Source organism: Rhinoraja longicauda, chromosome 26, assembly GCF_053455715.1.
Source record: "Rhinoraja longicauda isolate Sanriku21f chromosome 26, sRhiLon1.1, whole genome shotgun sequence".
In the NCBI taxonomy this organism is placed as follows: Eukaryota; Metazoa; Chordata; class Chondrichthyes; order Rajiformes; family Arhynchobatidae; genus Rhinoraja; species Rhinoraja longicauda.
Window position 1 is genome coordinate 17,023,249 of NC_135978.1, and position 22,283 is coordinate 17,045,531.

The 22,283-nt window shown below is 41.3% G+C and overlaps 1 protein-coding gene across 2 annotated transcripts in view; it reads left to right on the forward strand.

Annotated features, from left to right (window-relative positions):
* The window catches only part of LOC144606308 (TATA-binding protein-associated factor 2N-like), a 37,426-nt gene extending 16,717 nt beyond the window's left edge, over window positions 1-20,709 (forward strand). The window contains exons 4-16 of one of the 2 annotated variants that reach the window (XM_078422277.1): window positions 4,796-4,886; window positions 4,969-5,074; window positions 7,263-7,375; window positions 10,030-10,180; window positions 13,938-13,972; window positions 15,266-15,298; window positions 16,106-16,212; window positions 16,292-16,421; window positions 18,865-18,951; window positions 19,038-19,119; window positions 19,261-19,355; window positions 19,534-19,633; window positions 20,557-20,709. In XM_078422277.1, coding sequence (XP_078278403.1) covers window positions 4,796-4,886; window positions 4,969-5,074; window positions 7,263-7,375; window positions 10,030-10,180; window positions 13,938-13,972; window positions 15,266-15,298; window positions 16,106-16,212; window positions 16,292-16,421; window positions 18,865-18,951; window positions 19,038-19,119; window positions 19,261-19,355; window positions 19,534-19,633; window positions 20,557-20,596 — 1,170 coding nt within the window. In that variant the 3' untranslated portion in view covers window positions 20,597-20,709. Of the gene's footprint in view, window positions 1-4,795; window positions 4,887-4,968; window positions 5,075-5,599; window positions 5,903-7,262; window positions 7,376-10,029; window positions 10,181-13,937; window positions 13,973-15,265; window positions 15,299-16,105; window positions 16,213-16,291; window positions 16,422-18,864; window positions 18,952-19,037; window positions 19,120-19,260; window positions 19,356-19,533; window positions 19,634-20,556 lie in introns of those variants that run through there. The other variant, XM_078422278.1, reaches the window with a different exon arrangement.
* Window positions 20,710-22,283: the final 1,574 nt, after the last annotated feature.

A 22,283-nucleotide genomic window follows, 5' to 3' on the forward strand; every position in this document is an offset into this window, starting at 1 on the left:
CAGGAGTAGGCCATTCAGCCCTTCGAGCCAGCACCGCCATTCAATGCGATCATGGCTGATCACTCTCAATCAGTACCCCGTTCCTGCCTTCTCCCCATACCCCCTCACTCCGCTATCCTTAAGAGCTCTATCCAGCTCTCTCTTGAAAGCATCCAACGAACTGGCCTCCACTGCCTTCTGAGGCAGAGAATTCCACACCTTCACCACTCTCTGACTGAAAAAGTTCTTCCTCATCTCCGTTCTAAATGGCCTACCCCTTATTCTTAAACTGTGGCCCCTTGTTCTGGACTCCCCCAACATTGGGAACATGTTTCCTGCCTCTAATGTGTCCAATCCCCTAATTATCTTATATGTTTCAATAAGATCCCCCCTCATCCTTCTGGAGTACTGTGTGCAGTTTTGGTCTCCAAATTTGAGGAAGGATATTCTTGCTATTGAGGGCGTGCAGCGTTGGTTTACTAGGTTAATTCCCGGAATGGCGGGACTATCATATGTTGAAAGACTGGAGCAACTAGGCTTGTATACACTGGAATTTAAACGGATGAGAGGAGATCTTATCGAAACGTATAAGATTATTAAGGGGTTGGACACGTTAGAGGCAGGAAACATGTTCCCAATGTTGGGGGAGTCCAGAACAAGGGGCCACAGTTTAAGAATAAGGGGTAGGCCATTTAGAACTGAGATGAGGAAAAACTTTTTCAGTCAGTGTTGTGAATCTGTGGAATTCTCTGCCTCAGAAGGCAGTGGAGGCCAATTCTCTGAATGCATTTAAGAGAGAGCTGGATAGAGCTCTTAAGGATAGCGGAATCAGGGGGGTATGGGGAGAAGGCAGGAACGGGGTACTGATTGAGAATGATCAGCCATGATCACATTGAATGGCGGTGCTGGCTTGAAGGGCCGAATGGCCTCCTCCTGCACCTATTGTCTATTGTGGATTGTGGTCTTGGGATCAGAAAGGCAAGGATCCAGTGGTAGAAGGAGGGTGAGTCCTAGGTTCAGAAGTTTGGAAACTAGTTTGACTGCGATTATGGTGTTGAAGACTGAGCTATAGTCAACAAATAGCAAGGACACCTACCTAAACCTCCTATCTAGAAGTTCTAGCGATGAGTGTCGGGCTAGGGAGATAATGTATTGCCTGGGCCTACTGCAATGATAGACAAACAGCAATGGATCAAGTGTTTCTGAGAGGCTGGAATTGATCCCTCAAGCTGAATTATTTTAAATGGCCTCTCTGATCCTGTTATGTCATATGAAATTAAGGATGGGTTCCTTACTTCCTATTCCTGATGTTTGGAGTTGAGAAACCTGGCATCTTAATCTTGACTTAAAAATTTATTGTGTAAAGGTCAAACAAGAGACTTTCTTTTTTTTTATTCATTAAGATTTTTGGTCCCAGAGGTTTTTTTTCTTGTTCAAAGTATTTCCTGGTTATTGAACCAGCAATACAGCTGAGCAGAGTGAAACAACTAATTTGGTTGAATCTTCCATGTATTCCAACTCTGGCATAAGAATTTTGCAAGTGAAATTTGCAAGTGTTTGTCTGATCATCCATCTGGATAGTCACTTTTTCCATGTCAAATTTCTTGACTGGCTACACCGTTTTATTTTCTGCATTTATGTATCTGCACCTGACAAGCCCCTTGGGTTGAAATGTTGAATTCACTACCATTGTTAAACGTAGGATAATTTAACCATTAATGGAATAATTAGGACTGAAAGTTCCATTGTGGTCATAAATGATGCATCTGCGTACTTCCTTCTATGAAATTCGTCCCTCGATACCCGCAGCTTCGCTCTTGCTCCCCCTCCCCCCATTCGTAACAGAGTCCCCCTTGTTCTCACCTTCCACACCATCACCTGTTGCACACAGCACATAATCCTCTGACATTTTCGCCAACTCCAACGAGATCCCACAACTAGCCACATCTTCCCATCTCCACCTCTTTCCGCAGAGACGTTCCCTCTGCAGCTCCTTGGTCAACTTGTCCCTTCCCACCCAAACCACCCCCCTCCCCAGGTACTTTCCCTACAACCGCAGGAGATGCAACACCTGTCCTTATACTTTCCCGCTCAACTCCGTCCAAGGACCCTGACAGTCTTTTCAGCCGATGCAGAGGTTCACTTGCACCTCCTCCAACCTCATCTACTGTATCCGCTGTTCCAGGTGTAGATTCCTGTATATCGACGAGACCAACCGCAGGCACGGCGATCGTTTCACTGAACACCGCTGCTCAGTCCGCCTAAACCTACCTGATCTCCCGGTAATTTTTGTTAACACTTGTTAATTCCCTCTCCCATTCCCACACTGACCTTACTGTCCTGGGCCTCCTCCATTGTCAGAGTGAGGCCCAGCGCAAATTGGATGAACAGCACGTCATATTTTGCTTGGGCAGCTTACACCCCAGCGGTATGAACATTGATTTCTCTTTAACTTCAAGTAGCCTTTGCTTTCCCTCTCTCTCCATCCCCTCCCCCTTCCAAGATCTTTGACCAGTCTTACTGTCTCTGACTACATTTTATCTCTGTGTGCTTTGCTAATACCTTCTTCAACTAAAAATGATCTATATTACATTTTCCTTGACCCACATTCCTTTTGTCCATTTTTCACACCTTGCACTTCCTTATCTATGTACCGCCCACTCGCCTGACATCAATCTGAAGAAGGATCTCGACCCGAAACGTCACCCATCTTTCTCACCACAGATGCTGCCTGTCCTGCTGAGTTACTCCAGCATTTTGTGTCTACTAATACAGTGTCTGTTCTATCCAAGGGAAGCGATGTATAGTATCCTACTGTAAAGTGGATACTTTGTCATTCAATGGCATCTAGAATAGTATGTGCCATCTATATATATATATATATATATATGTATAGATGGCAGCAGATACTATTCTAGATGCCATTGAATGACAAAGTATCCACTTTACACATTACTAAAACTCTCCTCTTGTTTGTTTGTCAGTTTGTTATTTTGGTTGTACATACCCGAAATACAGCCAAAACGGTACACGATAGCGCAACAATTTTAGGCCCACCCTACTCACCATTCACCTGCGGTCTCAATTGATCAAGTTTTCTTACATTTTAAAAGCAATTAACTTGATAAACTTTAATAGAAGCGCTCCCCCGGCCACCGGGAGGACTGGCGGCCGTCCCGGCGTGCCCCATACCTGACCTTCCTCCCGTGATGCAGCGCGGCGGTCAAAGAAGATGGCCGTCGCCGCCACTGCAGGAGAGGTTTGCACCCAACGGGTCCAAAGCTCGCTCTGGCCGCCGTGATGGCCGGCCGGGGTGAGTGGCTCCCTCTCCCCTTTCCTCGCCCGCCCATGACCCCGGGGGAGGCTCCCCGGCCGGCAAAGGGTCCATGGGTCGTCAGTTGGGGGAAGGTTGCCGGGCCCCGCTGGAGAGGTTTGAACCCAAAGGGTCCACAGCCGAAACGGTACATGATAGCGCAACAATTTTAGGCCCACCTTACTCACCATTGACATGCGGTTCAAATGGTTGTTATATTTTAAGTTATTCACTTTTTAAACTTTAAAAAATCACTTTTTAAATTTTAATAAATTTGATTGGCTCTACCACCTCCCTTCCCCCCCCCACGTGTCCTGATTGGGTCCTGCCGCTCTCCCCCCCCCCCCCCCCCCCCCCCCCCCATGTGGGGTTGATTGACCTCCCGCTCGACGCCTGATTGGTCGCTGTTCCGGGTCCCACGTGGGGAGAGCGCCGCTGCAAAGCAACGGCCGTCGCTGTCGAACTACCACTGCAGGAAAGGTTTGCACCCAACGGGTCCACGGGTCACTCTGGATGCCGCGATGGCCGCCCGGGGCCGGGGTGAGTGGCACCCTCTCCCCTTTCCTCGCCCGCCACGGGTGCCAGGGGAGACTTCCCAGCCGACAACGGGTTCACGGGTCGTCAGTTGGGGGAGGGTTGCAGGGCCCGCAAGAGAGGTTTGGACGGAGGGTTGCCGTGCCCACGGGTCAACGCCCATCTGGTGGGCTTCTAAAAATCCACCAAGTAGAATTTTGTGTAACATTTCCAGCTACTCGTTTAACGTGAGAGTTGAAAGAATTTAAGGGGACCCGATAAGCAATCTTTTTGCACAGGGTGATGATGTATGTGAGTAAGTTGTCAGATTAACCAGTAGAGACAATTACAATTACTATGTTTAAAAGACATTTAGAAAGGTGTGATTTTTAGAGAGAGATGAGCAAAGTGGAGCAAAACAGAACTAGCTGATGTGGTCAACTTGATCAGCAAGGATATTTTGTGCTGAAGGGCCTTTTTCTGTGCTGTATAACTGACAGCTCAACTCTACTGCTTCTGAATAATAATGATAGCTGTCATGCTCTGTATTTTGCTATGGACATGGGGAGGGATGTATTGAACATTAAATATTTGTGCTTTAAACTATATTATCATGATTTCCCCTGTCGTGGTTCCCCCTCTTTTTCTCCTCCCCCCCAACCCCCCTGGGATGTGAATCCTGCATCTATGGTTAAAGTAACCTTTAACTGCAGCAAACATGAGCTTGGCTGGCTTTTGGAGCCTGGTTTCATTGAAAATTTGTGCAAGTGCATTGATAGTAGCTGCAGTTATACATTTATGAAGTAGGACTATTCAGAAAGGAGGAATAAAGACAGATCCACATGGTATGATAAAGTATATGTATACTGGTAAGTTATAATGTCAAAATATGGAGATGTTTTAGCAGAATACCCATTTGGGAAGGAAGTGTAATTAGATGGGTATGTGTAAGTAAACAGTTTTGTAACTAATGTGCATCTCTCTGCTAAGGGTTATGGTGGCTATGAGCAGTCTGGTGATGCTTCTGGATATGGACAAGGCCAAAGTGGGTATGGTTCAAGTTATGGACAAGCGCAGTCAGGTATATTATGTTTTTGTCTACACTAGTTTTCTTTTAAAAGTACAGCTACATAAATGTAATTTTTTTTCTTTTTATGTTGCAGGGGTGAATTCTCAATCTTCACCATCAGGTTATGGACCAAGTGGACAAAGCTGTGAAAATGAGAGTCAGCAGGGAAATTATGAACAATATTTGGATTCCTCAAGCAGGTAATGTCTCAAGATTTTTCAGTTGTTGCCAACAATATTTCAGTTGTTGCCAAAAAATAATATTCAACCCTTCAAACCACCTGGATCATAGCTAGAAACAAAAGATTACCGTTGCATAGGCCTTTACTTCCCCTGTGCCATGTATTGGGAGGTGCATTGCTAAGTATAATGGAGCATATTGTTTCCACATATTCCCACGAGTTTTACTTACATTAAATCATGCCCTATCTCTGTGCTTGCCATTCATGCTCATCATGCTCAGTGGCAATCTATACTCTGCCTCTCCATTTACCTTTGGCTGGAGTCACCGATGACTTTAAAGCTGTTTGTCTAGATCCTTTTGTGGATTCTCTAATCTGCCTTCTGAAAGTGGCTGCCTCATCCATTGTGGGGCCAGGATTTCTCGGAGGTGTCTCTTCCTTCCATGTGAAATTCTCAGCCCCTTGCTGCTTACAAATTAAAATGTCCTGGACAGGCAGCCCTCTCATTGTATTTTCCCAACTGAGCCAAACATGGTTTTCTCAGGTGTAGCCTCCCTCTTCCTTAGGAACTCGTGTACAGCACATCCAGTGTTTGTGTCACCGAGCCACATAAACTCTTTGGAATTTCATATATACATTACAAAATTGTTTATAGAGCATGTCATACCAATTTCCTGTGCCATTTTAATGCCACACAAGTAAATAACTAATTTATTTTAGCCTAGGCAAATTTATTCTACTTAACCCCTGATTGACTTATTATATCATGGGGTTGAATGAGTCCTGGCCCTCCCAATCCTGACTTCCAATTTGAGCAGCTGCAGAACAAGGACTCAAACTCAAAACAGTAAGTAATTCTTCATCCTGCAACTACAGCATGACTCGAATTACACTTGATTTTCAGAAGACTTTGTGTTCCTATCCTATACAATCCTGAGTCAATGCGTGCAATAATAATAATTATTATAAGGTGTTATTTACTCATAAAGTGGTATCCTAACTTTACTGTATTGAATTTCATGTTCTTTCTAAATTAGTTGTGGTTTGTGTGAAAACGTAATCTATTAAAAAATACTTCTGCTACTAAGTTTGGAGCAGACTGCTTTTATAACACCAAAAAAGACAAAAGTGCTAGAGTAACTCAGCAGGTCAGACAGCATCCCTGGAGCGCAGGGTTAGGTGATTTTTCAGGTTGTGACCCTTCTTCAGACTGAAGATTGTTCCTGACCGGAAATGTCACCTACCCGTGCTCTCCAAGGATGCTGCTTGACCCACTGAGTTACTCCAGCACTTTGTTTTTCTTGGTAAACCAGCATCTGCAGTTCCTTTGTATCCACATTTTCCTGCTTTCATATGACAGTTGTCATAAATAAAGAAAGTCATACTTCTTAGTCCTTGCTAACCTCCTGTATCGCCCTCCTTCCAGAAAGAGGTCTCATTGTTCTTTATCTGCAGCTGTTGGGTTTGGCTTCCTAGGTTGCATTGCAACTGTTTAATCTATATCCATATTTCTTTTCTTGCTACCAGCCATTTTGGTACAAGTCCTTGAGATCATGGCATCCTTGCCTTTTTACTCAATAACTATGCACTTTAAACAAAAGTGTCCATTTTAAAAGGCTTCAAATGCTTAGAATAAGTCTTTAAATTCTCAATTGTATATTTTTCCTGCATGAATATCACGAGTCCCCTGCCAAATTTTGCTTTACATTTTTTTGTTTTTTAATTTACCCATAAATCCCATTCTCTTAGCTGCCTACCTTGTTGGTATGATTGTCAGGTTTGTTTGTTTTTTCCCCTCGGCCTTTGTGCAAGGGAGTAATTTAATGTGTAACCTGGTACAAAATAATGGAAATATTTGGGTCTGGCAATATGTACAGAGAAGGAAAAAACAATCTTTCTGGAAGTCGAAACATTAGGGTTTCATATCCATATAAAAGTATGCCTGCCTGACATACTGAAACTTCACAGCTTTTTTCTTTGATTGTAAATAACAGGAACCATGGAGAATTTGAATGGAAGATGGCCTCAATCTTCTCTTGAATAATCCTCCATAAATCTTAAAAATTTGATAGCTTCTGTACTTTTTTGCTAGGCATGCTTTGCTCAACCGGGCCAGTGATGCCTGTGGCAGCTACAATACTTGTGTCTACCCGATATTTAGAGCTCCATTGTGAAACATTTCCATTTAATGATTACTTCTCTTACAGTTATGGCAGTAAATCGGAAACAGAGTATAGTAACCAGTCAAGCCAATCAAGTTACAGCCACTCAACCTCTCACCATCCACCTCATGAGAGCTATGGCCAGCAGAGATCAGGAGGTAAGTTCGTGAGGCACCTGAGGAAAGTGTGCAAAATTAGGTATGATGAGCAGTGGAGAATGAAATGCACTGTTTATACTGGGCTATGTAGATAATGAAAGTATTCCACCTGGATGGTAAAAAAAATGTTTGGAGGATGTGTAAAGGGCCTGTCCCAGTTACGCGATTTTTAAGGCGACTGCCGGCGACTGTCAAAGTCGTAGCAGATTACCAAAATGTTCTTTTACCCTACGACAATGACCACGACAATGCCGAGTCAGGTCGATACAAGTTACTTTTTTTGTGAAACTAGCACCTGGCTAAGAGATTACAACATCTTCGGAAACATTGCGAAATTCCCACGCTTACCTGACCGTCAAACTGTCGTCTCCAATCTACCTGTCAAATGTCCTGATGGTAAATAAATTGGTTAAACAAAACTATCTTCTGGTATCTTCAAATGCCTTTTCTTAATTTAATAATACGTGCTTCTAAATGCATCTGCGACAACCTAGCAAACCTGGGGACAGCATGCGACAGCGCCCGCAATAAGCTACGATACCTGGCGACAAGCCAGCTGTCGCCGAGAAATTTCTATCTGGAATGTTTTCCGAGATCCGCTACGTTTTATTGAAGACTCCCCACGGTCATGCCTGCGACACCCCGGCAAACGTTTCGGCGACAGCCTAGTCGCCTTAAAATCACCTAAGTGGATCAGGCCCTTTGCTGTTCAGCAGTTTGTCATAAGGAATAGGAGTAGAATTGGGCCATTCGGCCCATCAATCTACTCTGCCATTCAATTATGGCTGATCTATCTCTCCCTCCTAACCCCATTCTCCTGCCTTCTCACAACCTCTGACACTCGTACTAATCAAGAATTTATCTATCACTGCCTTCAAAAGCAGACTTGGCATCCATGGCCTTCTGTGGCAAAGAATTCCACAGTTTCACCACCCTCTGACTAAAGAAATTTCTCCTCGTCTCCTTCCAAAAAGAATGTCCTTTAATTCTGAGGTTATGACCTCTAGTCCTAGACTCTCCCACTAGTGGAAACATCCTCTCCACATCCATTCTCTCCAAGCCTTTCACTATTCTGTATGTTTCAATGAGGTGCCCCCCCCCCCCATTCTTCTAAACTCCAGCGATTACAGGCCCAGTGCTGACAAACGCTCATCACAGGTCAACCTACTAATTCCTGGGATCATTCTTGTAAACCTCCTCTGGACTCTTCCCAGAGCAGCACATCCTTCCTCAGATATGGTGCCCAAAATTGCTCACAATATTCAAAATGTGGCCTTACGAGTGTCTTGTAGATCTTCAACATTACATCCCTGTTTTTGTATACAAGCCCTCTTGAAATAAATGCTTTCTTTACTTCTGATTTGATTTGCAGATTAACCTTTTGAGCATCCTGAACCAGCACGTCCAAGTCCCTCTGCACCTCTGATTTCTGGATTCTCACCCCATTTAGAAAATAGTCTACACCTTTATTCCTACTACCAAAATGCATGACTCCAAACTTGGCAACACTATATTCCATCTGCCACTTCTCCTATCTCTCCCAACCTGTCCAAGTCCTTCTGCAGTCCCTGCTTTCTCTACACCACCTGCCTCTCCACCAATTTTCGTATCATCCGCAAACTTTGCCACAAAGCCTTCAATCCCCTCGTTCAAATCATTAATATACAACGTGAAGAGTAACAGGCCCAGCACCGACCCTTGTGGAACTCCCACTAGTCATTGGCAGCCAACCAGAAAAAGCCCCCTTTATTGCCCCTCTTTGTCTTCTGCCATCCAGCTAATCTATCCATGCTAGTATCTGCCCTTTGATACTGTGCTCGCATCTTCCTAAGCAGCCGAATGTGTGTGTGGCACCTTATCAAAGGCTTTCTGAAAATCTAAGTAAACAACATCTACTAACACTCTGTCTGTCCTGCTATTTACTACCTCAAAGAATTCTAGCAAATTTGTCAAACAAGACCTGCTGACTTTGGCCTATTTAATCCGTAACCTCATCCTTTATAATGAACTCTAAAATCTTACCAATCACCAAAGTCAGAGTAACCGGCCTCTAGTTCCCACGATTCTGCCTTGCTCCCTTTTTGTGCTGCTGGGTAATATTGTCAATTTACCAATCATCTGGGACCACTCCTGACTAGTGATTCCTGAAATATCGCTATCAATGCCTCCACAATTTCTAAAGCCACCTCTTTCAGAACCCTAGGGTGCAGTCCATCCGGTCCAGGTGAATTATCCACCTTCAGCCCTTTCAGCTTCCCAAGCTTCCCAAGCACCTTCTCCCTAATAATTGCTTTAGTCTTTGGCAGAGTTTCTTGCTGTCCAGTCAACTCCTGTTTACCTTGTGGAGGGTAGGGAATCCATGTACAGGCATGGATTCCCTGCGAGATGTTTTCCTGATTTGTGCTGACATACATTTGATTTAGCCACTTGTCATTGTAAGAAATGTCGAGCATGTTGCATACAAAATGAAACACTTTTCAACATTATTATCCACGAGGGCACTTTTCCTCTATTATGCATAATTGAATTGACTGATTGTGGAAAATGTAATAATGAGAATCTGAAAACTAGTAAGTTTTTATTTATGTTAGGAGTACCAATTTTGTTCTAAATTAATTTTATTATTGCCTATCTCTCTACTTCCCCATCTTAAGATGACTATGAGCAGGATAGACCAAGCAGGAGTAAATTTGGAGATGACAACCGAAACTTTGGCAGACAGCAGGGTAACGGCGGCAGAGGTCGTGGTGGATATGGCCAAGGTGGATATGATACCGACAATAGAGGGGAACGTGGTAGAATGGGGTAGGTGTTGCTTTAACATTAAACAAAACTTGCCTATCTCTTAACCCCTTGACATTGTTTTATATACAGTTTGCTAGTTAATTTATTTACCTTAAGTTTATAATCAAAATGTTTTCAAAGCTAAGGTCAATATTTTATTTTACAATTTAGGCTGGAAAGCTTCATTAACTCTGCATATTGCACAGATTAATGCATGGAGCGGTTGTGGTATTGTTCACTTTTATTGATAATTCATTTTGCTGATCATGAACATTCATTGGCTACTAAATTATTTTTCTATCCCTATTGTGACAGAGCAGTTATCAAACGCTTTCAAGCGTATCTACTTTGCATTCTTTGATCAGTGTGGTGGTGGATTATCTTTATTTCCATTCTTTAATAACCTGAATGGATTAAAATAGAATTGAAATTTGAATAAGTGCAGCACATTGAAACAAGAAGCCATATTAATAAAGAGCATCCCATTTGTGTTTGGACCATAACATATCCTATACCTTCCCAGCCTGGTCCATTTAATTTACTGGAATAAAATTAAAATGACTATTTCCACATATTAACTTTCTAGTCCCTTGAACAAACAATGTGATTTATACCTCGATTTGCCAATTAATTTTTTGGGTTAGAAGCTGGGGTCTTAATTTGAAATTTATGGAAAATGTAAAAAATGTTTTGCCATTGGGGGGATATTTTTGCTATCAAGGTCTGCCACAGTTATTGGTAATTTAACATGTTGGATTTTTGTTTAGAAAGTTACATCTCCATTTTGTAAATGTTGTTAATGCCCTTTAGTAACATTGATACTATGATTAGACTGTCTATTTGAAGACTTAAGTTTATTGTCCTTTCCCTCCTGCAGTCCTGTTTCTTGTATCGCTAATGATGGCAGCTGCAATAAAGTAGAATGATATCCCCTAAAATAGGCATCTTCCTGTTTCTTGGCAGTAGAACCGTGAACTTGGCAGTGGAAATAAATGTTTTGTTGGTAAAAAGTCGAGTGGTTATGACTTCAAGTTCCACTGGCAACTGTGTATAACCTAGAGCGATGTGCTTTTAGTGTTAATTTCAAGTGTTAGTGGTGGCTGGAACAATCGCATTGGCCTTTTGGACAATTTTTTGCTATTTAAAAAATCACCGGTTACCAATATAAAATATTGGTTGAAAGTTCAGATGGATTCCATTTGTATCACTATGATGATATCAAGACTTTTGCGTATCACACACTAGGATTTTAAGTGCTGCTTAAAATTGTTTCTGCTCTTTGGCTAATGGGAAGTTATTGAGCTTTGACTGAGGGAGTGGGTTCACAATGCATCATCTGTCTCCCACCTAACTACAATTGACTGGCTGAACTGTACATTGTGAATGTTGGTTTCTACAGTTGAGTATCCTTTCCTAAAATTTGGAATTGCTGAATAATAATGCTTTAATTTAGTTTGACTTTCATTGTTCTAAATTTTTTGACAATAATTGGGTTCATAACTGTTCACAGATCAATACTCAGCTGTATTTTCTAATTTGTTGTCATTCTGAATTCTCAGAAGAAAATAGAGATCTTCACCTCACAAACGACATGAGTTTTGAAACTTTTCAATTACTAATGCGAGTGTAAAAGTAATGGATGCAAATAATATTTGGTAACAACCATTTTAAGATTGCAGTGCTTTTTTCCAAGACTGAAGTGCATTTTAATAATTCTGACACTTGACAGGAACAAGGATAAGAGGTAAAAATGTTCTATAAGAAATGCTTTGCTTTTGAACATTTTTAAATGGTGACCTAGGAAAACTGGATATTGTTTCAAAGGTCTTTGTACATTGAGTTTTGAAGTCATCCAAAGGCAAGATTTTACCAAAAAATGTAAATTGCCTCAATATGTCTAAGTTATTTTCTATCCAGAAAAAACCCCACGGTTTTCAGAATTTTCTCTTTTCCTCCCTGAAATGGACTAGTTTCCATAAGACTGGAAACTGGAGCAAAAAAAAAAAACTGGATGTGGGAAATCTGAATCGATAGCAAAATGGTGGGAGAATCCAGCAAGCAAAACTTTTGATGGTCCATTTAATAGTTTGACCTTGGTTAATACATTTTGAGGGGCGAATTCCAGCATTATCTTGTTTTACTGACCCAATCGGCCAATAATCCGCTAAAGCAAATGGCTCCAATTGGCATGATATTTTTTAGTTGGTGGAGGTGCAAACCAGCAAATCTTCATTTGGGAATGAATGCGGTAATATTTCTGATCAAATTGTTGACTGTTGAGGATGACGACAACTATTTTCATGATGTGCTGATTTTGTATAAACAAGACATATCGTCTTGTCTGTGCCAGAGTAGAGGGTTGTGGCGAGGGAAAGGGTGAAATATTCTGTGCTTTATGATTAAACACAATAACGTTTATCAATGCTGGCTCCTTAATATTATTTATCTTTAACCTCGTTTGTGATTTTGGAAATTATTGTATATTTGGATTTTAAAAATACTACATTTCGTAGCATGTGGAAGAACATTTTAATACTTTAGGTGGTTATTATAGAACAATACAGCACATCACAGGAATAGGACCTTTAGCCCACAATGTCTGTGCAGGACATGATGCCAAGTTAAATTAATCTCTGCCTGCGTGCGATCCAGATTTCTCCATTCCCTGCATATCCATGTGCCAATCTAAAAACTTCTTAAATGCTACTATTGCATCTGCTTCCACCACCACCCCCTGGCAGTGCATTCCAGTCATCCACCATTCTTTAAAACAAATTGCTCTGCACATTTTCTTTATATTTTTCCCCTTTGATCTTAAATCTATGTCCTCTCATCTTTGACATTTCTAACCTAGGAAAGAGTTTCTTGGCTGTCTATCCTATCTATGTCTTATAATCTCATATGCTTCTTTCAGATATCTCCAAAACCTCCAATGCTCCAGAGAAAACAATTGAAGTTTGTCCAGTCTCTCCTTATAGTTATTGATCTGGAGTATTAACGGTCTCGCCACAGATGTGACCTGACCAAAGTCGCACAATTTCTTGCTTAAGTGTGCTGTGCTTGGATAAGCTCGCACAGTACCACTTAAGTCAATGCAAGAAAAGCTGTTAACTTTGATCATGAGGCATTCTTGTGCAATTTAATTTTGATATAGAAACTTCAAACTGAAGTCAAGACTTGGATTTTGCTACTTGATGGGTTTCCCTTTCAATCTATTGTACTAAGTATTGCCAAACACACATCTACATTTTAAATACATGTGGTTGTCTCCATATTTGAAGTACGATTATTAAAATTTGTTCTGTGTTAACTTGCTCTGCATTTTGTGTGCCACAGGTTTCAGAGCGAATGAACTAATACACTTCTCGACCTCTTAAATGAAGCTCATGCATTGTGCACACTTTTTGGTTTCTGAAGCTGCAAAAACTTATTGCAATAAAGCAGTTTTAGTAACTTTGGTTTTTAAAAATTTGGCTAATAGACAAACTTGCCTTAATTCAAGGAAACCTTTCTACTAAAAGTTAAATGGCAGGGACACCTCAATGGCACTTCAAATTATTAAAGAGTTGTACTTTTCCTGAGAACTAAGACCCTAAATTTACATCAAATCTTGAAGTGAAGATTTTTGAATAACTGAGTTGTGCCAGCATTGATGAACCAGTATCTGTCAGTATTGGTCAATACATTAGACCTTGAATCATCAAGATAAAGCTTTTTTTTGTTTCAACGTGTTACTGGCATGAGGAAAGCATAATTTCTTCAATTTTTTCCTCTGCAGCGGTGGTGACCGTGGTGGCTTCAATAATTTTGATGGTAAGTTGAGAGTATTGGAACTATTTTAGTGAAATTCTGACATTTGTGCCATAAAGCCACCATTTCCACGTCTTGCAGTATTTGGAGCATTCAGCATTAACTTCTGTGCATGCATACAACCTGGAAACTTCGAGTCAGAAAGGGAATGTGAGTTGCACTTTCAAAAGGGTGGGGGGTAGAAATTAGCCTTTCAAGATTTTGTATTTGCATAGCAAAGTAAACCGTTACGACTAGTGTTCTCGAGGCTCTATTACTTAATCTATATTCAACTTATGTAAATTGACCCAAAAGCACTTCTGCTATTTTGACCATTTTGAAAATTGCCAATTATAAATCTCTAGTGGTTAATATGTGTAGGCAGAACTACTATAAAATCTATCTTCAATGCCTGGTTATAGATTTTAACTGAAATAATTTGGGTTTGTACTGCGAGGCATTGTTATTTGGTATCGTGCAGAGGTTACTTGTACAAATCAAGAAACTGATAACCAAGCTGGCTGAGTGACATTAGCATTGTTGTTTATCAATCTTCCTTAACTGGCTGGTAGACACAATTTGCTGGAGTAACTCAACGGGACAGGCAGCATCTCTGGAGAGAAGGAATGGGTGACGTTTTGGGTCGAGACCCTTCTTCAGTCTGATGCTGCCTGTCTCGCTGAGTTACTCCAGCATTTTGTGTCTACCTTTGATTTAAACCAGCATCTGCAGTTCCTTCCTACACATTTTCCTTAACTGGCTGTTCTATAAGAATTAAAGTTCAAGTCATCGTCTACACCCAGACCCGCGTCAAAGACAGGAATGGGGAAATGTTCTCCATTATAAAGAATTTTCTCTTCAGTTATCTTCTGGGAATACATGTTTCAAATATGAATCGATGTGCATTATGTGTACAGAAGGTAAAAAAGGTTGCCTATCGTAAAACCAAGAGTTAATAGTACCATTGGATGATGCAAGATCAACCTTCTGAAAATGCTGATTTCATACAAATTGTTGCATTAAACGGGCAAATCATGTTTGCATGTAAACTCCGATGTAGTGATGATTGTATTAGGTTATAAATAGGTTGATGGTTTTGACACCCCTGAGAAATGTGCCAGTCTATGGCCTTCGTGTGGCCAAGAAAGCAAATGGATTCTAGACTTAAAGCTAGAATGGAGGAGCAAATTTAGTGGTGTGATAATATTGCTCCCAAAGCAACTGGAGGGATTTTTTGTTGTATTCATGAATATTCCTACATGTGCTTCATTAACACTTTAGTGTTATTTAGAACTATTGTACTTTGTCACTTTGCAGGCTCAAGAGATCGTGAACAAGACCCTAATCCTGGTAGGCAGACTTCAATATTGTACAAATGAGTGATATTTCAACTATATCAGATGATAAAAGATACCACAAATAACCAAAGATTTGCAAGATTTAAATGCATCTAACCTAGATCATTTGTGGGTGCTACTTGTCCACATGAAATAACTTAAAACTGGTTTATAAAAGTCTGGTTTCATCAAATTAATAAAATGCTTTTAAATGCAACTACCCTGCAAGTTAGGAGCTTAACTTCTGTTTTCCTTCTAAGTTTGGGTTTTGGTGTATTATTGTCACGTGATGTACAGTGAAAAGCTTTGTTTTTCATGCAATCCAATCAAATTGGGTAACGCTGTACATAAATACAATCAAGCCAAGCCCAAGTACAATAGGCAGTAAAGTGATTTAAGAGTAGAATGAATGTACTAACTCCTACTTAATAAAGAATAAGTATCTGTGACCATTGACTCGAAGCAAGTTTAAATTTTTACCTGCCAGGAGGCTGGTCCACAACAATAATTCTACACACTCCTTCAGAGAATAAGGTGCAAGGAGATAAGTGAAGAGATGGTACTGGTGGGCTTGTCCTGAGAGCTGAGCAAAGGGCTGAATGGCTCCTGTGTTGCAAGGAAATGCATGGTGATTCTGTGCAATCCTGGCAGTCTTGATATTATTCAGTTTCCATTGGATTTCAGCCATAGGATGGCTGTGGGCTCCAATAGAAAAGTAGTTTTAACTGTTCAGTATTTCCTAATGATCTGACGTGTAATTTCTACCTTGCAAATGTCTGCAAGGGCTTGCAAAACTATAAACATGTCTTTTTGTTCACAGCTTCTGATGATAACTCTGATAACAACACCATTTTTGTCCAGGGCCTGGGAGAGGATGTAACAGCTAATCAAGTTGCTGAGTTCTTTAAGCAAATTGGTGTGATTAAGGTCTGTACATTATGCTTTTGCCTGCAGTTTCAAGGGAAGAACGTGCATTAGTGGTGACTTACTGGTCTATATTTTGCAGATTAATAAGAAAACTGGAACCACCATGATCAACCTCTATACTGATAAAGTGACCGGCAAACTGAAAGGTGAAGCAACAGTGTCTTTTGACGACCCTCCTTCAGCAAAAGCAGCAATTGATTGGTTTGACGGTAAGATCCTTTTAATATAATGGGAGGAGATTCTAAATGGTAGGAGAATCTCTCACTGACGGTCAAACTCCCAGTCAGTTGGCCCTGGAGCTCACTTGTTTTTGTTAAAAATCCTGTATTCCTTCATTGAGGTTCCTACTGAGACATAGGACCTCTGAATGCAAGTGACTTTTCCTGCCCCAGTTGTTAGTCAACAAAGACATCAGGTTTTCACAAACATTCAAACACCTTTACAAATAAATACAGTACGCACAGAATTGGAAGTTCCACTATGTTTGCATTTGCTCATTCTATTCCTATTGTTGAAATCAATGGGGCAGCTGGGCTTATACCAAGTTAATCTGACAGATTCAGCAGCCAGATTTAACGTCTAATTTCCATTTGAAGCAGTACAGGGGTTCAAAGAACTGAAAACACTGATGAGCCAAAACATTATGACCACCTGCCTATTAGGCTGTTGTTCCTCCGTGTGCCGACCCGCCGAGGCATGGACTCTACAAGACCCCAGAAGGTGTCCAGTGGTATCTGGCACCAAAACATTAGCAGCAGATCCTTCAAGACCTGCAAGTTGCGAGGTGGAGCTGCCGTGGATAGGACTTGGCGATCCAGCACTTCCCACAGATGCTCAATCGGATTGAGATCTGGAGAATTCGGAGGCCAAGGCAACACTGTGAACACTTCATGTTCCTCAAACCATTCCCGAACAATGTGTGCAGTGTGGCAGGGCGCATTATCCTGCTGAAAGAAGCCACTGCCATCAGGGAATACCACTGCCATGAAGGGGTGTACCTGGTCTGCAACGATGTTTAGGTAGGTGACACGTGTCAAATTGATGTCCACATGAATGGCCGGACCCAGGGTTTCCCAGCAGAACATTTCCCAGAGCATCACACTCCCTCCACTAGCCTGTCGACTTCCCACAGTGCATCCTGGTGCCATCACTTCCCCAGGTAAACGGCGTATACGCACACGGCCATCCACGTGATCTAAAAGAAAACGGGACTCATCAGACCAGGCGACCTTCTGCTCCAAGGTCCAGTTCTGACGCTCGCATGCCCAATGTAGGTGCTTTTGATGGTGAACAGGGGTCATCATGGGCACTCTGGCCGGTCTGCGGCTACGCAGCAGGGTGCGATGCATTGTGTATTGTGACACATTCCTCCCGTGACCACCATTAAAATTTACTATGACATGCCACCTTCTGTCGGTTCCGACCAGACGGGATAGCCTTCGTTTCCCTCTCGCATCGATGAGTCTTGGGCGCCCAAGACCCGGTCACTGGTTTGTGGTTTGTCCCTCCTCGGACCACTGTGGGAAGGTACTCACCACTCCTGACTGGGAGCACCCCGCAAGCCTTGCCGTTTCAGAGATGCTCTGACCTAGTTGTCCGGCCATAACAAATTGGCCCCTCTCAAAGTCGCTCAGGTCTTTTACTCTTGCCCATTTCCCCTGCATCCAACACATCAACTTCAAGAACTGACTGTTCACTTGTTGCCTAATACATCCCACCCCTTGACAGGTGCCATTGTAACAAGATAATCAATGTTATTCACTTCACCGGTCAGTGGTCATAATGTTTTGGCTCATCGGTGTATAACTGGCAGGAAGACGTGCTCAAGAGATGTTAAATTGGTCAAGGTTCTGACCTAATCTCAAGCTTTCAACGGACAATTGGGTGCCTCAAGCCCTAAAAGTGCAAACATATCTAAAAGTGATAGTGGTAAGGCATGAATTGTAACAAATTTTGGCTATGAAAGCAATTGGTCATATTTACCTCACAAAATAGTAAATATGGCACTTCTTGCATTGGGTGAAGGGGTGTTGAGAGAATAGAAGCTGGGCCAGTCTCAAGAATAATAATTCCAACTAGGCATCAGGACAGCTATTTTAACCTCGCAAGTGCACTTAGTTTGGTGTACAATATGTCCAAGTCCTGGTTGGTAGTTTGAATTCACAATGTTTTTAATAATCCACGTGATCTTTGGATGGCTGATATACAGTTAATGAAGGGATTGCACAATGGAAAATTACCTTGAACAGCTTTTGGCTAGTCACAAGAAATGTTTACCAATTTGATTTGCCAGATTGAGATATGAAGCAACGATGGGTCAAGGGACCATAACAGGAGTCTGTGGCTATAAGTTAACAATTTGCTGCAAATATATATATATTTTTTAAAGCCCTTTTTTTTGCTTGCACAATGAAGAAATGTTTTTCTCCTTATCTTCCTTAGAAGCTTGCCATTTATGAATCGTATAAATGAAATAGTGATGCTGTTAGTGATCAGCTTTATTATGTCTCTGCAAGGTGCAAGAGTTGCAACTGGAGCCAATACTAATTTGCAAAGAGTTGCAGCTGAAGAAAATACTAATATTAATGTAGGTTAAGCTTATCAACTTTTTTGATAGCTCTGCTGAAGTGATTGTCAATACAACTTTTTCAGGAAAGGATTTCTATGGAAACGCAATAAAAGTTTCCTTCGCAACGAGACGATCAGAGTTTGCACGAGGTGCCAGAGGTGGACGAGGAGGTATTTCTATTTGCGGGGACTGATTTTACAAATGGCATTGAGCTAAATTTTGGATGGAGATTGATGATGGCAAACTTTATTTGTAGGTGGCCAGATGGGTAGAGGATTCGGGCGTGGCTTTCAAGGTGGCAGTGGTCCAAGAGGTGACGATTGGACTTGTCCAAATGCGTAAGTTGTGTTGAAGTTTTAATATTTGCCATGGCTTCATATTGATGACCTGGCTTGCGTTGTGAATACTTCCCAACTTGCAATTGAATTGATACTCTTGTCATCCCAGCTATCCTGATGTTTTAACATTTTCTTTTCTAGAACGTGTGGTAATGTCAACTTTGCGTGGAGAAATGAATGTAACCAGTGCAAAACACCCAGAGTAGATGGTGGTGGAGGAGGTGGTGGAGGTGGTGGTATGTATTACTGAATAAAGTTGGGGAATGGGGTATTTGTGTACAAGAAAAATGTAGGTCTTAAAAGTTAAGCACCTTGGATGTTTGATAGGTTATAATTTGTTTCTGGTCATTTGGCTTTATTTGAATAGTGGGTGTTTTGAAATGTCCATGATTTAAAAAAATATATTTTCTCTAGAATATCATGGCAGAGGTGGATTCAGAGGCCGTGGGGGTTACCGTGGAGGTAGAGGCGGCGATCGTGGTTTTGGTGGTTCTGGAAAAATGGGTGGTGGAAGGTATACAAATACTTATGATTTCAAAGTTATTTTTCCTCTTCTCTTCCACACCCCAAAATCTTGTGCCGAGTTTCTTAATGAAATACGCATGTCTTTACAATTCAGTTATTCTGGAACATATTGTAATTTTTTTACATGCTTTCCGTCCAATGCTGCATGTTAATGCTGGTTTGCTGTTTTATTTCTAAAGCTTGAGTATTTGTGGGTTTTAATGAATAGCTAAGCCAGATTTGGGGCAGCAAATACATGGAAACATCATACTTTCAAGTTCCCTCAAGCAGCACGGCGGCGCAGCGGTAGAGTTGCTGCCTTACAGCGAATGCAGCGCCGGAGACTCAGGTTCGATCCTGACTACGGGCGCTGTCTGTACGGAGTTTGTACGTTCTCCCCGTGACCTGCGTGGGTTTTCTCCGAGATCTTCAGTTTCCTCCCACACTCCAAAGACGTACAGGTTTGTAGGTTAATTGGCTGGGCAAATGTAAAAATTGTCCCTAGTGTGTGTAGGATAGTGTTAATGTGCGGGGATCGCTGGGCGGCGCGGACTCGGTGGGCCGAACGGCCTGTTTCCGCGCTTTAGCTCTAAATCTAAAAATAATCCTTGATTTAAGTATTGTTAGGTTAAATTCTGGAACTCTTGTTTATTTTTATTGTGAGGTGTGGGGGGGTTTAAGGTGGCTTGCTATCACCTTCAATCAGGAATGGGCAATGCATTTTGGCTTTAACAAAATAAATCTGCAAATAAAGATTTCAATTGAGGGCCTCAGTAACACAGTTCAGGTAGCATGTGTGGAGAGGCAGTTAATGATTCATCAACAAGTTTGAAATTATTGTTGTAAGTCCAACTTTAGTCAAGTTCTAGAACTTTGTTGGCAAGTTCTTTTTGAAGTGGGAGAAAATTTTAACAACTTTTTTTTAAATTTCAGAAGCGATTACAGATCAGATCGACGTGACAGGCCTTACTGAAAGCATCCTGAGAACAAGTTTTTTCTTTAGAGGTGCTTTAACATTGATGCAATGTAATGTACTTTTTCACAGTATGTATTTGAAGATGAAGATTAAACTGAATTTTTAATAAATTGCCTGTGCGTTGACTTGTCTTTGACTGATTGGATCATAACATCAGCATAGCCTTTTGTTCCATGTAAGTAGCACACTTGTATGCAACTGTGGTTCATTATGTTGTTGTCTGGGGTAGTATCTTCCTCTGTATAGAGGGATTCATAAACTATGAAAATGGGACTGCAATACATTCGGTTGAAATCCAGTCTGGATTTTTAATAATGGATACTGAACATGTTGCTCTTTTCTCTTAATTTGAAATCTGCAATAAATATTTGTGTATCCAATGATTTGGTTTTCAATATGCTATAGAAATAAGTGGCTAATGACTATAAATCTAGCAAATTTTACTTTTTGTGCATGTGAAGACTGATTAAAAATGAATTGATCCTCAGTGAGACTTGAAAAAATTAAGACATTTTAATGATCCTGTCTTCATTTGTTACCATATGTTAAAATTTTAAGCAGTTCTTTCACTTGTATACTCCACGTTAACTGGTTAGGGTTGGAAACTGCATCTCATGATTGGAAAATACTACAAAAATGTTTTTCGAGAATTTAAGTTCTTTGCTCCATCCTCAGCTGTTTTTCTTGATGTCATGGTCGTCTTCTGGTTTTGTGAGAAAAGATTTATTAAACCGGCCCTTTCTGACTCTTAACAAAAAAATAATTGGTTGATGTTTTGATGCAGTATTGCATGGCTTGTGGTTTCATTTGATGCCATTAATTTATTGAAAATGACTGACATTTAGGGATTGCTTTGAAAAGGGTTAAGAGAGCCTGTGAAGGGAAGGGAGGGAATGAGTTAGCTCACTCGGCAGATTGGCCATTACGTTCATGTATTATGCGCACATTGTAACTCATTTTGTTATGTTTCTAGCCACAGCATAACATTTTGTTTGAGTGGGACAAAAAATACAACGTGAAGCTGTAATTGATGTATTCATTTTTTTAAAATGAGAAGCATAGGGTGCTGCTGCATTACAGAACCTGAGGGTTTGGTCAGTATTGATACATAGTTTAATAAGGTTTGGTTTTATAAACTGTTCTATTGGAAAGGAAACATTTTCTCCAGGGGGCTAGAATACATTTTATTAGCGTTGACAATTTGTGCCAGACATTCAATAGACAATAGACAATAGGTGCAGGAGTAGGCCATTCAGCCCTTCGAGCCAGCACCGCCATTCAATGCGATCATGGCTGATCACTCTCAATCAGTACCCCGTTCCTGCCTTCTCCCCATACCCCCTCACTCCGCTATCCTTAAGAGCTCTATCCAGCTCTCTCTTGAAAGCAAGTTGGTCCTCCAGGTTGGGAGTTGAGCACAGGGCTAACAACCCCACTTCGTAAAACGAATATGTTACAGAAACAACTGAAGGAATCAACACTACTGGCGTGACGTGACGGACTTCCAGGGCTATCGACAGGCAATGGAATTGACCTGGGGTAGTGTCCAGAAACTAGCCCAAAACAGACAGGAGTGGAGGACCTTCATTGTTGTCCTACATGTCAGGAGGCATAATGGACAGTAAGTAAGTATTCATTCAAGTCTCAGAAACTGAGTGGATTTACTTTTGTATCTCAAAGGAAT